This window comes from Gavialis gangeticus, unplaced genomic scaffold (genome assembly GCF_001723915.1).
Source record: "Gavialis gangeticus isolate Ggan-Ray unplaced genomic scaffold, GavGan_comp1, whole genome shotgun sequence".
Lineage (NCBI taxonomy): Eukaryota > Metazoa > Chordata > Crocodylia > Gavialidae > Gavialis > Gavialis gangeticus.
In genome coordinates this window covers 87,784,062-87,800,083 of record NW_017728992.1, presented here as the reverse complement: position 1 = coordinate 87,800,083, position 16,022 = coordinate 87,784,062, and the positions used below count along the sequence as shown (strand labels likewise).

At 40.6% G+C, this 16,022-nt stretch overlaps 1 protein-coding gene across 1 annotated transcript; it reads left to right on the top strand.

Moving 5' to 3' along the window:
- The first annotated feature begins 2,162 nt into the window (after positions 1–2,162).
- On the top strand, positions 2,163–14,609 carry TUBB6 (tubulin beta 6 class V). The gene is made up of 4 exons (XM_019525148.1): positions 2,163–2,459; positions 3,240–3,348; positions 4,512–4,622; positions 12,986–14,609. The coding sequence occupies exons 1-4, from the start codon at positions 2,403–2,405 to the stop codon at positions 14,047–14,049; spliced, it is 1,341 nt and encodes a 446-aa protein (XP_019380693.1). The 5' UTR covers positions 2,163–2,402; the 3' UTR covers positions 14,050–14,609.
- Positions 14,610–16,022: the final 1,413 nt, after the last annotated feature.

Sequence of the window (16,022 nt, the reverse complement as noted above, 5' to 3'; positions counted from 1 at the left end):
TTTATGTTTATATTTAAGGATTGTCCTGGCCAATTAGGGATGGGTGGTTACCCTAAGTATACTAAAAACAACTACTTTTCCTGAAAAGCAGGACACAGCTTAATAATCAAACCTCATGGCCACTAAACAGGGCTGGTGGTTTTATAGGACAATTCAAAATATTCCTTGTGGTGCTTTTTTCTGACTGATGCTCATAGCTAAGAGGGAGATGACTATGTCTGATGTTATTGCTGAAAAATATTTTCTGTTTACTATGGCAACTTGTCTAGGACTTCCACACTTCATCCTGCATTACAGAATCCTTCTCCTTTATGACTCAGTATTTATTAATTTTCACAAGAACGAGAGGCTCAGTTTAAAGGTGCCAAATTCAGATAGAGGAAGGTATGTTATAACCTTCTGTTTATTCAAAGAACAGGAACAGTATAACATAAGCAATGGCAGTGTGAGATTCCCCACACAGACCAGTACTTGAGCCATGATGCCATGGCACTCTGGAACACCATGGGATTCGTTTAAGAGTGCTGCACAATATCAGCACTGTTAAGTATCTAGACACCTACACGATTGACACTATAAACCAATTCTAGGTGGGCTCCAGTCAGCTTGAACATGAGACCCAATTTAAAGTTATAAATAATATGTGCAAATGATGCACGTATGTTTAGACCACTTCCTTTACACAACTGGTTCGAGTGATATACTGGGAGTATCTACACGAGACATTTACTGCAGAGCTGCCTGATTAGCTCTGCTATAAAGTCTCAGCATCTACATGTGCTAAGCCTATTAGGCTGCAGGAAACTAATTAACTCCATCGTTAGTATTTGTAAACATAAGTACTATCCTATGGCATGGTTTAGTGAACAGCAATGCATGTGTAGACACTGACCTGGCTGGCTGTCTCCTGGCTAACTCCACACTGGAGCACCCTTGTGCCCCAGTTGGCCCCTCCACAGCATGTTGAGCTGGGTCAGAGCAGCTCCCTGGGTCCCTGCTAGCTGGGGCTGCTCTGACCCAGCTCAATATGCTATGGTCCCAGGCACACGTGTAAACATGGTGCCTGGGAACAATAAATTCTGGCATGGCGTGCGTCAAAGTTTATTGCATTGCATTAATTTCATGTGTAGACGCACCCACAGAGGAACTATTTATGGGTGTGAGACAGGCAGGGTTTGGCCCTAAACATTATTTATGTTTTACCAACTGCTTCTGATACCATGTCTGTTAGGATGTACATAGTCATGGGTTTGCACAATTCATCAAGTTGTTTGGAGAGGCATTTGGATGAAAGATGCCTAACACACTAGTCAATACTGTCACGCTGTTTCCTTGTAGTCCCCCACCGGTATGTCTGTATCTGTTTATTGTCTCTGGTCTCATACTTAGATTTGGTGCTGGAAGCATCTTTTGGTTTTGTGTTTGTACAGCACATAACATAATGTAGTCTCCATCCATAACTAGGCTGCCGGGTGCTATGGTAAATTACACAGAAAAAAAAAATTCTAGAATGGCAACGCTGCTATTGTTACAAGACGGATGTGTGGGCTCCTATTTTGAGCATAGGATGTAGTACTGAGAGTGACTGAGGATTCTAACTCTGGCTCTCTGCAGTCCAGAGACTGCAAACCCTTACTCATGTCAGTAATCCATTGAAGACAATGGTTTCCCTCTGTATAAAAGGAAGGTAGTCCTTACTTTATAAGTAAGGCTACATTGTCTGATGCTTGCAAAACATGGGTTTGAGTAGGAGTGAAGTGTGGTGAGAAATATCTGTGACTTTTTCTTGTATATGTATGAAGTGTGTTGTTACATGGTAAATACTAATCACAACATGCAAGAGCTAGTAATTATTTCTCAACTTACCTAATGCTAGAATTAAAAAAAAAAAATCACAACACAACCATAAAACTTGAGAATATCCACAGTCTGCTCTCAGCAAAATACAACTGCCTTTGCTCTAGTCTGATGTTAGTGGAAGACAGGGAGAGACATGCTATACAAGTCTGATGTGTTAACAATTATATCATGATCACTGCTTTTGTTACTACTTTGAGCTTTGTCTGTTATAAATACATACTTTGGAGTAGAGATAATACCAACTCCCACATGGTTAATGTTTTGGACTGTTCCATTTTGGCTCTTAACAGCATTGTGGACTAGAAATGATAGATGAGATGAAATGCCATTCACAGAGATCCAGCCCCAGGGGAGGCTGGCCAAAGCCAGTTGCTTAGCCTGGGCTGGCTGTTTGTGCAGGGAAGCTGCACGCTGAGGAGAGCCTGGGAGGGAGGATCACAGTCCTGGAGCCAATAAAACATTCACTGAGACTGCTGAACTCTGCAAAGAGTCAGAGAGAGAGAGAGAGGGGGAAAGAAAGATTTGGCCTTGCAAATATCGCAATGAGGGAAATAGTGCACATCCAGGCTGGCCAGTGTGGAAATCAAATTGGAACAAAGGTAAGAGATCTTTCCCACCCCTAAATAGTAACGTTAACTTGCTTACTTTTTACTAAGAGCTGTATGTAGCAGCAGCTACTTTACATTGCTATCACAGCTCCTGTTTAAGCTTTCAGCAGCACAATGAAATGGCTCTGAAAAGCATCATTGCCTTCATGTGTCTTTTTTTCTTGAGAAACTTCAGGATAATTGGCAATTTCACTCCTTGCTCTCCATGCCACATTGGAAAATGTTTCTCTTGCAACAAAATAGGCTCTGACCTCTCTTGAGATCTGTGCATATAGACTAGGCAGCTGGAAAACTAGCAAATAGGGAACTAAAAAACTCATCTCCTTCATGTGACCATAAAAGGCTTTGGAAAAAAATTGGAATGAAGGAAAAAATGACTGGGGACAGTGGATTAAAAGAACAAAGAAGGCAGCAAAAATAAAAACGGTCAAATAGCCATAAAAAAAATACTGTGGAATCCCAACCGTTTGTATGGTTGGTTTGAAATCCTGGTGCCTGTCTGCTTGGCTTTGTCTTTCTCCAACCCCACCCCATCTCCTCGCTGCTGTTCAGGCCAGGCCAGGGGTAGGGAGGGGCTCAGAGGAGCAGTTCTCAGACATGCCAAGAATTCAGCAGCTGTTACTGCAACACATGCCTCCAAGGGCTGCCCTGTCCCTGCCAGGATTTGGATAATATGACGTCCCTGAAAGAGATGCTTATTGCTTTAGCAAAACTGAATCTAGTGGTTGTGCTTTAACCAAGTTTCTCCCACTTTTTCTTTCCCCCCTAAAGTTTTGGGAAGTGATCAGTGATGAGCATGGCATTGACCCAGCGGGAGGGTACGTCGGTGACTCAGCACTGCAGCTGGAGAGAATCAATGTCTACTATAATGAATCATCTTGTAAGTGTATGGCGGCAGCTGCCTGATGAGAAGTCACAAGGGGAGAAGGACGGGTCCTCCCTTAATGGGAGGAGGCATGTGAAGAAAGCAAAGGCTTACTCATAGCTTCAGCTACAGACTTGATGAGACATGTGTGCATGGTTTTATTTGGAACCCATCATCCAACATCTGCAGTTACTTTCTCTCTGAGCAGAGGGGAATGGTACAGGACAGCTACAAAACTATCAGTTATGGGAATTTTTTTGTTTTTTAGTTTGTGATAGATTTTCTCTTGTAAGATGCGATTAATTCAAGTTAACGTGCCTCAGCAGTTAGCTGATGCTAACCAGTCCATTTTGCAATTGTACATTCATAGTCCATTGACTATGATTTCAGAAGCTATCAGAATTGAGCCTTTCTGTGCTGGGAGGATCAGTGGTGATTCAGTGAAGCAGCCGCACCCCTGAATATTGTGTCCCAGAACAGCTGGTGTGGAAGGTGCTGTGCTGCTGAGGGAGTTGCCCCTGGTACGATCTGTAAAACTGCAAACAAGACTCCCTGTGCACATTCAAGACACTTTTAGTAAGTGTGGAAGTGTCACTGTGTCCTGGACAAATTCCAGCTTAGGGCATTCATTTTGTCTGCATGAATCTATGCTCTAATTTTAAGTGGAAAAGGCATTCTTTGCTTCCTGTTATTAACTGTTATTCAGTAATGGAGCACACTGATTTCCACCTCTTAAACTGGCTCCATTTCAGTCAAGGAAGGAAATTATTCCTTAAAGTATAAATTTGCAAAGCATTTTAAGATCATTTGAATGAAGGCCCCATCATACGATTATGTACAATTACAATTACAGCTACTTACCAAGAACATGCAACTCATTTTGCCAGAAAGTTGTCTTTCTGGAAACCAACTGGTGAAAAGCTGTTTTAAAATACAGTTTAGGAGGGTGCATATGATTGAAACCCCCAAATTATTTAAATCAGCTACTTAATCACAATAATTTCTTCTGTAATGCTTGAGAAGAAAGATTCCTATTTAGGAAGATGAAAGCTGTATAAAGATACACAAGCAAGCTAAACAGCTTAAAATGAAATATAGTTTGTTCATATATTAAGAAATATAATAGAAGAAATTAGCCTATTTTCATATACTAAGAATGTATTGACTTTTTATTGTAGCCCAGAAATTTGTACCCAGAGCAGTCTTAGTGGACTTGGAACCAGGAACCATGGATAGCGTGCGATCAGGTCCATTTGGTCAACTCTTTCGACCCGATAATTTCATCTTTGGTATGTGAATATCATCCTTGCTTTTAAAAATAGATGGTCAGTTACCAAAAAGTAACTTTTAAGTCAAAAATGTACCTTGGATAAAAAGCATATGAGCTGGGCTGTTTCCTCTACCCCAAGCAGCTGTAAATAATCATTACTAACAAAAATTGAGAATCTAACGACACAATTCAAACTAACCAAAAAAATAACCTTTATCCAAAATAGGGTCAAACACCACTGTGTTAATTACACTGAAAATCCCCTCCATTGCACAAATTTACTAAACATTCTCTGTGATATTCTGCTAATCTACACCGTGCAATATCTATTTCATGTAAAGAAAAAATCCTGAGGGCTTCTATACTTTCATTAAGAAGAAATAGGGAATGAAAGACCTACCCCTGCTTACATAATCCATTAATAGTTGGATACCAATGAGAAACGAAGGAAAACAAATGACAAAGTACAGAACAGATTGTCATACACAATCTAGCACTAGGATGGTTGTCTTCCAGTAAAATTAGGAACTAACTTAAAACCAAACAGAACTGACACTGAAAGCAAATGGGGAGTTTCCATCCCGTGTTGTTCTTTTTCCAGGAAGCAAAGGTAGACCTGAAACAAGACCACAGATCCAAGCAATGGGAACTTTGGAAAAGCTAGTTTCAGAATTTCCATTACACAGCTGTGCTCACAGACCAAACCAACCCCCTGAAAATTAATTCACCTAAGCATTGGAATCAGAACTTTGCAGACAGCACCCACCTCTAAATACAGCCAAATGAGTAGAAAGTCTCTCTTGAACAATAGGTTGTTGTACTGTGCTCTCTTCCTGCCAAGCAAACAATGAGCTAATGCCACATGATTAAGTGGTGTCTGACGCCGAGTCTACAGCCAGCATCAGGCACTTTCCTCCAAATCTGCTGAATAATGCAGAATGGCTGCCTTTGAGCTCAAGCAATAATCTATTATGTCAGACGCCAACAAAGCCTTTAGTTTTCTGTTATATCTGTTCCGAACAAAAGACTTTGTGGCAACAGCTGATAAATCCATACTTGCCATATTCCAAACCACTGAGACTTACGCTGATAGGGAGAGATTTCAAGCAGCTTTTTTGCCCTCCCCACTGAAGTCCATATCAAAATAGGTCACAGTTTAGGTGTATTAAATACTTTTAAATTTCTTGAACATATGGGGCTTAGTCCTGCTTTCTTCCCACACTTTCCAGTAAGATCAAGGAGAAGTTTTGCATGTGCAAGAAATATGCAATCAGGATTTTAATTACAATTTGTATTAACAAGCTAACTGACCTAAAGGAAAGCTTCCTAGGAACTCTCCTGCTGTTTGTTTTTCTTGCTGTCCTCCTGTTTCCTAAGATCAAGGCGGATGTGGATCACACCCACTTTGGCTATGTCACATTCAGGAAAGCTCAATGGTCTGCAGACAAATGCTGCACCAAATTCACTAAATATAATTAGAAGTGGATTTATTTAAATGGAAACAAGCATTTCCCTACTTCCCTTATTTAAATGGAAGCAACCATTCTTCCATCAGCCAAAGTGTGCTCAGTATTGATTTAGCTTAAGTCAATTCCCTACTAGTTTAAAAGTGAACATACAATGGGGATGCCCTGATTTATCTTAGATTGTAAAATCCTTGGGACTAGGATCATCTATTTGTTCTGTGTTTGTACAGTTCCAAGGGCAATGAGGTGTTGGGTGCGTGAGTAGGACTTCAAGGAATGCAAATATTACAAAACATATAATAAATTAATAAGTAGTGTTTGTATTTAAAGTTACACCAGTGTCACTTTTTTAATTGTTTTAAAATTAGATTAAATAAAATTGGGGCAAAATGCCATGAGTAATCTTAACTCAGTTTAAGCCAAGTTTACATCAAACTGAAAATAGTCAGGGTAAGCAACATTTATATGAGCAAGGTTTAAACAGAATCCAAAGTATCTACAGAAGTCACACAGCTATGAAAAACCCCCCAAAGTCTTAAATTTACCTCCAAATTTATCTTGTATAGTTTCCCCATCAATAAAATGAAGAGGCATTGATGTTATGAAGATTTGGTATTAGCTGGGAAACCTTAATTTGGCTGTCATCACAGGCACTTTCTTCCATGGGAAGCCTGCCTGATTCTGTGCACAAAATGGACCATCTCAGGGGGTACACAGAGATTGTGCAAGATCTACAGGACTCCTCCCTCATTTGTTGCAAAAATCAAAAGTAGAGAATGGGACTGGAGATTGTAGGAAGAGAAAGCATGGCCTTGTGGTCTGAAAACGGAATTCTATCCCTGCCTCTGCCAGAGGTTCCATTGTGATTTTAAATATGAAACATTTTTCACAGCTGTTGCTAATTACACATCTGTAATTTTTTTGAGCATCTGACTTGAGACTTTGGAGTCTAATTTGCACACATGCTGAGCACTGGCAGTCGCAACTTAATGCAGTAGGAGCTCTGATAGGATTTATAATGCTAAGGCTTACGTATCTAAGATGGAATACCTAATGCTAGTGAACCTTGTCTGCCAATGCTAGTGAATACTTTTAACCTCAATCCCTCTATGCCTCAGTACCTGTCTGTAAAATGGGGGCATTAATGCCCACTCACCATACAGAGGTGATATGAAAACAACTCCATTAATGCGGGTTAGCACATTGATACTATAGTGCGGTGGCTCCCAACCTCAGGGTGCAGCCCAAATGAGGGTCATGGGGGTCCGCCCCTTACTTTGCCCCTCCACTTGTGGGGTTCTCCTGGCACATGGTCCATGCAGCTCTTGCCACTGCTGCCCCCTGCGATCCCAGCCCAGCCCAAGCTCTGTTGGTGCTGCTGGGCATGAGTGAATTAGCAGCGGGGCCAGGGATTGCGACTTGGGTTTAAGGCACAGCAAAAATGATTGGGAGCCACTGCTATAGTGAATACAGTGACAGCATGCTACAGTGAGCACCACAAAAAAGCCTGTAAAGAAATTAATACTTTTGTCCTCAGGGCAAGATTTGAATAGCATACAGTGCATAAGGCACTGGATCATACACTGAATAAAAAGCTGAAAGTCAAAGGTTCACCCAATCCTTACAGCCCATGCCTCTGCGTGAGGCAAGGGCAGATCAAGGGGGCAGGGGGGTGCACTTGCACTCCCCTTTGAATCCTGCTCTGCCCAGAGCTTATAGTCAACTGCCTGGCAGTGGCAGCAGCAGTGGTTCTAATCAGGGAACAGTGAGCAAATCAGTGAACTTCATTTGAAGACCTACCTTATAAATCAACCTGATTCCTTATAAACTCTTCATTCCACAGGTGTTAATAACCCTCTCCTTTTTAATGGTTCTTAATGGTTCCACTACTCAAACCAAACTTTCTTCTGGAATTCTGTTAGTTGCTCCTGACAATGTAGCTCCTAGTCTACAGCTCTGCAGACTGTATTTAGCTCTAGCTAGAAACGTTAAGTCAGGTGTGGAAATTTTTACTCAGGTGTGAAAACTTTCAGAGAAGCATTGGATGCACTGTCAAGATGCTCAAGAAGGCTTGATTTCGTTTTCAGAATCTGAAAGAGATGTACATTTAATTCTAATGACTACAGGACTAATGAAACAACAAAATGAAGTCTTTTGAGTATTTTTGTCTAGTTAGTTGCATTGTTATACATAATATATGATATGGCAAAATAATGCACATTCCAACAAAGTTATATTTATTTTTGCTTCAATCGAACTGCAGAAGGTAGACCTATGCCCCCAGCATATTAGTAAAGCTTCTAGGTTTTAACTAGAGAAAAATGCTTGTTGTGTTATATGTGATGAGGAACCACACCATCTGCATCCCCCTTTCCAAAATCCTAGATCTGCCTCAGGGATTAGGTGATTAAGGCATGCTAGATTGTGTAGCTAATAGCACACATGGGATATGTGCTAACATCATATCCATTTCCAGCTTGAATGATCATGTATTCATTTACAGCTGGGTTGATTAGGAGAAGCATTCTGCATGAATCAAGAATGGGCCTTGAACTCATAGCTTTAGAATTGTAGCAAAAGAGGCCTATATCCTGGCCACACACTGAACAGTCACCATAAAGTAAAACAGAATAGCAGTTTAGTATGTGTGTACTGAATGAGATAAGAATCCTGGATTCACTCTGATTCCCATTCTCACAACCTATCCAGCCCCCAGTGCCTTCTCCCTAACGCTTTCATCAAAACTCTAGTCTCTTTATTCAGTCAACATTGGTTTCCCGCTCCGGGCTCACTTGCCTCTCTCGACCCAATAATATTCTGCTGCAATCCTTTTGCTTGTGAGAAGTACTTCTCTTCCTGTGCCCCTTTTACCTTCGTCAGCCCTTCACCCTCACTCTCCTTGTCCAGACAATCCTAGTTTCACAGAGAAGTAAGGCTGAAAGAGACCTCGAGAAAAGAGCTCACTTAGTTTATGCAGGAATCAAACCTGGAACTGTGGTGTTATTAGCATCCTGTTTTAACCAACCAAGTTACTGCTTTTTCTCTCCCTAGATCTTTGTATAGTTCAGTGCACCCCATCTCCTTGTCTAACCAGTCACAGTCAGGGTAAACAGACTCCTCCAAATCTAGTCCTTTTCCTTCTCCTAGATGTGGCTTTTGCCTCCTCTCCATTTTTATCACTTGGCTTCCTGTTGCACATTGTCTGGGTGCTTGTATTAGGACATGGAGCACAAGAGGGGGCTCCTTTTTCTCAGTTGCTAGACCCAGAGGCATCCCAGCCTGATAATGGCATGTGCAGTCAGCGCTAAGTCCTGTGTAAGATGGAGCATGCTTAGGGAGGATGGAGTCTTTGGTAGTTTTAGTTAGTAGAATCGAATGAGTCTCTACTGAGTGTATATGAACTGCAGTTTTTAAAAGCCAAATATGGGTGGATTTTCATAAAAGCCACATCCCTGACACAAAGGCCATTCCCAGCCAAATTGCAAGTCCCTGTTCCAAAGCACAGGGCAGCACAACTTAAAAAAACACCCTGTGGCTGGGATTTAACATGGGCAAAACAATTTATTTTCCCTTTCTCTTAAAACAGGGCATCCAAAACAAACAAACAAAAAATCCAGCATGGGGCAGGCAAATATCTAGCATCAAAAACTTCAACTCAGACAGTTCAAGTTTCATCATGTTATAATCAACTGATAATGGAAAATGCTGAGCACATATAACAATTGGCAATTCTACCAGGCCTACTTTTACTACTGTTTGTGTTTCACCAGTTGGACTTTAGATCTGGCAGAAATATTTGCTGTAAATTACAATTTAAAGAAAGTCAGCATCAGTAAACTCATGGCCATCTACCAGAGCCTTACAAACTGCAAGCTTTTGCAGTCTTTCATTTTACTTAGAGATGTCACAAGCAACATAACAGATCGTTAATTAAGATATATTAATCTGAGAATTTAGAATATTCATTATATAGCAAAACATCTTCTGAAGTCCTCATCTTTATCATTTTCTCAGGAGAAGAAATCTATAGGTAGTTCCAAGCCAAATTCAATTCAAGTTACTTTATCAAATGTAAACTGTTGTCTCGCAACTTAAACAGTTTTATTTCTGCCTCCGTGGTATAATGGTATCATCAGACAAATGCCGTTCAAATATACAGCTTTCTGCCACAGTTCTTTGTTTCATTTTATGGTAGACTGTTAGTTTTTCCCTCTTTATATCCCTCTCCAAATCAGCCTTTAGAGAACCAGTTTCCAATGCCTTGGATTTGTTTCCTGGCTCAATGTTATAAAATTCAATGGAAAATTTCCTGCATTTGTTTATATTATTTCATTTGAAACTGAACAACTCCCCTAATTGTGACTGAGATGGATTCAGATCGCTGCATGCTTACAAACCTAATAAACTATAATAGGTGCTGCAAAAATACCTATAATTCTCTGAATCAAAGGAGACAAAATAAGTGTAACATTTGTGCTATTTATCTTACCACCAAACACATCCTATGCACCCACCTTGCTTTGAGAAACTTGCCTTTCCATGCTTCACATTTGTTCCCCATTAGTTTTCCATGTGTGTTTTCTACCCATTCCTATTAGAGCCAATCCCTCCTACACCGTGCAGAGTAAGACACTGTAGTACAATCTGGTCCTTTAGTAGGATCCTACCATATGCACAGAGCATTAGTTTTTGCTAGCATTCTGACTGATGCGGCTAGTCACTTTGGCTGAACAAAAGTAATTTGAAGTTTATTCTGTGCTGGAGGATATTGTTTTGTATGCTGTGCAGCTGGACAGGAAATACAGAGCTTCCCACATATTTAAAAAGAAAAGAAAATATAGCAACATATAGAACAATGCCTTTGAGAACAAGGAAACTGAAGCCTGGTGTAGTAAAGATAACGTATGTAATATTTGAACAATACCAAACCCCATGATGTAGGTGGTCCACAATATATACAGTGGGTCTTAAAGTGAGTCGTGGAGATAAGGAAGGAGGAGAAGAGTAGATCAGAGCTTTGAAAACTAGAAAACCTGGGTATGATTGAGTAGTACCTTATACACTGCATTTGGTGGGACTATCCAGTAAGTAGTAATTAATGTCAATGGAGTGTCAAACCTGGTCCTCTCTTACAACCTTCTACTATCAAAGCAGTAGAACACTAAAGTACACTGGGAAGGACCCTTGGGAGTATCTGTTTTATATTGTCAGGGGACTCCTGACAATATAACTGTCTAAGCAGGGTGTAAAAGGAAGAGAAGAAGGGCTCAGAAAAAAGGTTCAACATGTTGTAAGAACACACTTGCTGAGGACCCTGTTAATACTGACATTTTGACCCAGGCAACAGGACCTAAAAAACCCAGTTTTGATTACATCAAATTAAACAACATGACATCTTCACATAAAATCAGTTTCTGAGGGCCAGCTCCTTTCTTGAATAAAATTTGAATTCCCTGTTGAAAACCAGTGACTATGGGACATGCTCCAAGATCCTTTCCTTTAAAGACCTGCATCTCTGTTTTAGTTGCATATACGTCACATTCTTCATAAGGAGCAAGCATTTACATGTAAACAGTGTCTTGTGTTGATGGAATAAGGAGGATTAAGGGGGTTACAAGATTCCAAAGCAAGTATTCAGTTTTATTGCTACATCTGCTTTGTAGAAGGCAAAAATAAAGGGCCAAAATTATCATGAAAACTACTCATAAGAACAGACCGAAATAAACAGATTAAGTTTTTCTAAACATTTACAGAGCTCAAGCTGTCCAGTTCTCTCTAAAGTTCTAAGATGTAGGGGCACAATCTCCATAGATTTTATGCCAGTGTAATGTAAGACTAACTGGGTGCATCTACAAATGAAATTAGCATGTGGCAATAAACTCCGGTGCAGTTAGCACTGGAATTTATTGCTCCCAGACACAGTGTTTACATGTGCACCCAGGACCACAGCATGTTGAGCCACAGCAGAGGAGCCACGGCTGGCAAGGGGCCTGTCACCCTAGAGCTCAACATGCTGCAGAGGGACTGGCTGGGGCACGAGGGTGCTCCCATGCAGGGCTACTCTGCAGGCAGGCCCTCATGCTGTAGCACCCTTGTGCCCCACCCAACCCCAGTCACCATTTACATCTACATTTCAGCACACTAAATAACTCTGCCATAGGATAATACTTGTTCTGGAAAGTACTATTTTACAGCAGAGTTAATTAATTTACTGTGCCCTAATAGGGGTGCAAGTGTAGACAGTGACGTTTACTGTGGAGCTTATTAGTCAACTCCACAGTAAAGCACACATGTAGATGCACCCACGGGATAAAAACACCCTGTTCAGGATGACTGAAGTGTTGCATCTCGTGCATTCATTTACATATGTCCAAAGCGAGTGGAGATAAAAAGCCAAGAACCGAGTGAGCATGGAAACTGAAGCGCTCTTCAGTGTAAAGCATGCTCACTCATGTAGACTCCCTCATACTTTAAAATGGGCCACCCACATTGGGGATGAAGTAACTTTGATCAGGCAGTACAAGCAACTTGCCTTAACACTGCCCAGGTTGCAATTTTTTGCCAGATAAATAAAGAGGTGTTATTTCTGAGTGTGTAAGTTGGCTTCTATAAAGATTTCAAAGCATGCTTGAAAGTGAAAATTCTTAGAAATGCTCGTAAATGAAAAAGAAACTGCTGGCTGCAAGTGTAACACATGAAACAACAGCTTACACACTTAGAACAACTCATTGAATATATGTGATTTGAAGCCATTACACCTCTAAGCTTAAAAGAGTGGTGCAGCACGTTGACCTGTGAGCTGTTTGCAAACTGCCTTGTTTGCTCTCCCCTGCTTACTTCACAAGAAGGTACTTATGATGGTTTAGCACCTATCAATAACTTTTATATTTTCTTTCCTTATCCTATGTTATTTCAGGACAAACAGGTGCAGGAAATAATTGGGCCAAAGGACATTATACAGAAGGAGCAGAGCTGGTAGATTCAGTGCTCGATGTAGTAAGAAAAGAATGCGAACACTGTGATTGCTTGCAAGGATTTCAGCTCACTCATTCCCTCGGAGGAGGAACAGGTTCTGGCATGGGAACACTACTCATCAGCAAAATCCGAGAAGAATATCCAGATAGGATAATGAATACGTTTAGTGTCATGCCTTCTCCAAAAGTCTCTGACACAGTGGTAGAGCCTTATAATGCCACGCTCTCAGTCCACCAGCTGGTTGAAAATACGGATGAAACTTACTGCATCGATAACGAAGCTTTGTATGACATCTGCTTCCGCACCTTGAAGCTTACCACCCCTACATATGGAGATTTAAACCACTTGGTGTCTGCTACAATGAGTGGAGTTACCACATCGTTGCGTTTTCCAGGCCAGCTGAATGCTGATCTTCGGAAGCTGGCAGTAAACATGGTTCCATTCCCACGCCTTCACTTTTTCATGCCAGGCTTTGCTCCTTTGACAGCCCGGGGCAGCCAGCAATACCGAGCACTCACAGTTCCAGAGCTCACTCAACAGATGTTTGATGCTAAGAACATGATGGCAGCCTGTGACCCAAGACATGGACGATATTTGACAGTGGCCACAGTCTTCCGAGGTCCCATGTCCATGAAAGAGGTTGATGAGCAGATGCTGGCCATCCAAAATAAGAACAGCAGCTACTTTGTGGAGTGGATCCCAAATAACGTCAAAGTGGCTGTTTGTGACATCCCACCCCGTGGCCTCAAGATGGCCTCTACCTTTATTGGTAACAGCACAGCTATTCAAGAGCTTTTCAAAAGGATCTCTGAGCAGTTTTCTGCCATGTTTAGGAGAAAAGCCTTCCTCCACTGGTTTACAGGAGAAGGAATGGATGAAATGGAATTTACAGAAGCAGAAAGCAACATGAATGACCTGGTTTCGGAATACCAGCAGTACCAAGAAGCTGCAGCAAATGATGGAGAGGAAGCATTTGAAGATGACGAGGAAGAAATCAATGAATAAAACCAATTATCTTATACCAGGCCAAAATTCTTATATCTGGATTTCTAAAATTAGGTTTAAAAACCCATATTTAGGCTCGAAAAGAAAAATGAAAATGTAGTTGATGAGTGCGTGCCCATTTAGATTCTGCTAACTTAAGCAGGACCTGGAGAAGCTTAGCACCTCTGAAACTCGGGCCATTTCTGTTTAGGAGCTTAATTTTAGGTGCCTGATTTTAGAATTTTGGCATAAGAATCTGTCCAAGGAAATCACTAGATTTCTTCAAATAAGCAAAACTGTCTTTCACAGAAAGTTGTACAAGAGGCAGAATGGAAATGGGTATACATTTGGCAAAAAGGCTGAACTGTTTTAATCAAACTGAGAACAGCAAAAACTGGTGGGTCTTCAAAGTGTAATATGGCACTGAATGTACAGTACTGAACTTCCAAGAACTAAAATCTATTAATACACAGAAAGAAATGTTTTATCCATGTTCAACTCTTTACATAGTAAATCTTGATACTGATATTTGACTTCAGACATTTAACACCAAAACTAAATAAAAATAAGTATCCTCTCAATACAAGTGTTTTGACCCATCAATACCTAATACACTTAGAGTGAACTGAGGAAAAAAATGTTCACTAGAAATGTTTTCAAGAACTGTAATGCCTATGTACTCTCTGAACGTCTTTACCAACTTTTCCCAGGATATTCACACCATGTATACATGCAGTCTGTGCACTACATGACAGAACTTGTGCAGGCTCTCCAATCATATGCTTGAATCTAAAGGATGTAAGATAGTAAGAGGGAGGGATGCATACAAACTAATTATTGTGACTTACACTCTATAAAATGGATTTATATTTCAGATACTTTGGAATAACTCAATACAAAGGAAGAACAAAGCACCTCAAGAAACCCAAACTTTAAAAGCATCAGGAATCTTTTGATCCCTTCTTTCTCCCTCTCAAAATACTGCTTGAGTCAATGTAGTACTCTTGAATTTTACTAACACTCTTGAATAATTTTACTAACCCTTTAATAATTTAATTTTGTTCCAATGTTCTTCACCTATTATACTGTAACAGTCTATTTGGGAATCAAGGAATTGGACAGAATGTTTCAAAGTACATGAGAAATAATAGTATTTTGGTTACAAGCCAATGTTGTCTGCATAGTTTTATCCCAATAACATCTATATTAACTTAACTCTAATTGTAGGTTTTCTGTAGAATGTGACTGTGGATTGAAGGTACCAATTGACTTCACTCTGACACAGGTGTATACCTGGACATGCCACCAGGAGGCTGGATGGATGAGCTTTGAGAGTTGCATATAAGTTCAGAGGGACTCTTCGGAATGACCAGTTATACAAAAAGGAATTATTACATAGAAAGAGATCACAGTAAAAAAATTATAAATTGTGGGATACATTGTAATTGTATTTTGGAGTGTGCACAAAAAATGAGAGAAAATTCCAAACATGTGAATGAAGAATTAACACCTAATTGTGTACAAAACAACCATCACAGAAAGGGGGGACTTGCTAACAAACAAGTTCACTGGTGTCCCACACATGACAGGCTATTAGCACCAAGGAAAAGAGGACAAACTTATTGTGTTCTTTAGCTAAGCAAAAGAAGAGCCTGCTACTGTACTAACTTGTAAGATACATTGCTATAGCAGGGGTGGGCAATTATTTCATCTGGAAGGCCACTTAATGCATTTTAGTGAGCTGTTGGGGGCTGCAAGGGTAGCCTCTTCCCTTAATAGGCACCCCCATCCCTTAGTCGCCATGTTGGGACTGGAAGGCCCACCTCTGACCTTTGCCACCAAACATCCCTCCCCTTGCCTCGGAAGTACTCCTTTGGGGGGGGGGGGAGGGTTGTCATCTTGGAACTGGAGTGGGGAAAATAATTTACTAAAAAAAAATCAAACATCGACTATAATTTTATTTCAAAAAAATATTTTTGTCCCGATGTATGTGT

What these genes read in the sequence shown, in the direction of transcription:
- TUBB6 (XM_019525148.1), top strand. Translation starts at nt 2,403, where the DNA reads ATGAGGGAAATAGTGCACATCCAGGCTGGCCAGTGTGGAAATCAAATT. An exon ending in CTACTATAATGAATCATCTT is followed by an intron (nt 3,349 to 4,511) that starts GTAAGTGTATGG and finishes TTTTTATTGTAG; the next exon opens with CCCAGAAATTTGTACCCAGA. An exon ending in ACCCGATAATTTCATCTTTG is followed by an intron (nt 4,623 to 12,985) that starts GTATGTGAATAT and finishes ATGTTATTTCAG; the next exon opens with GACAAACAGGTGCAGGAAAT.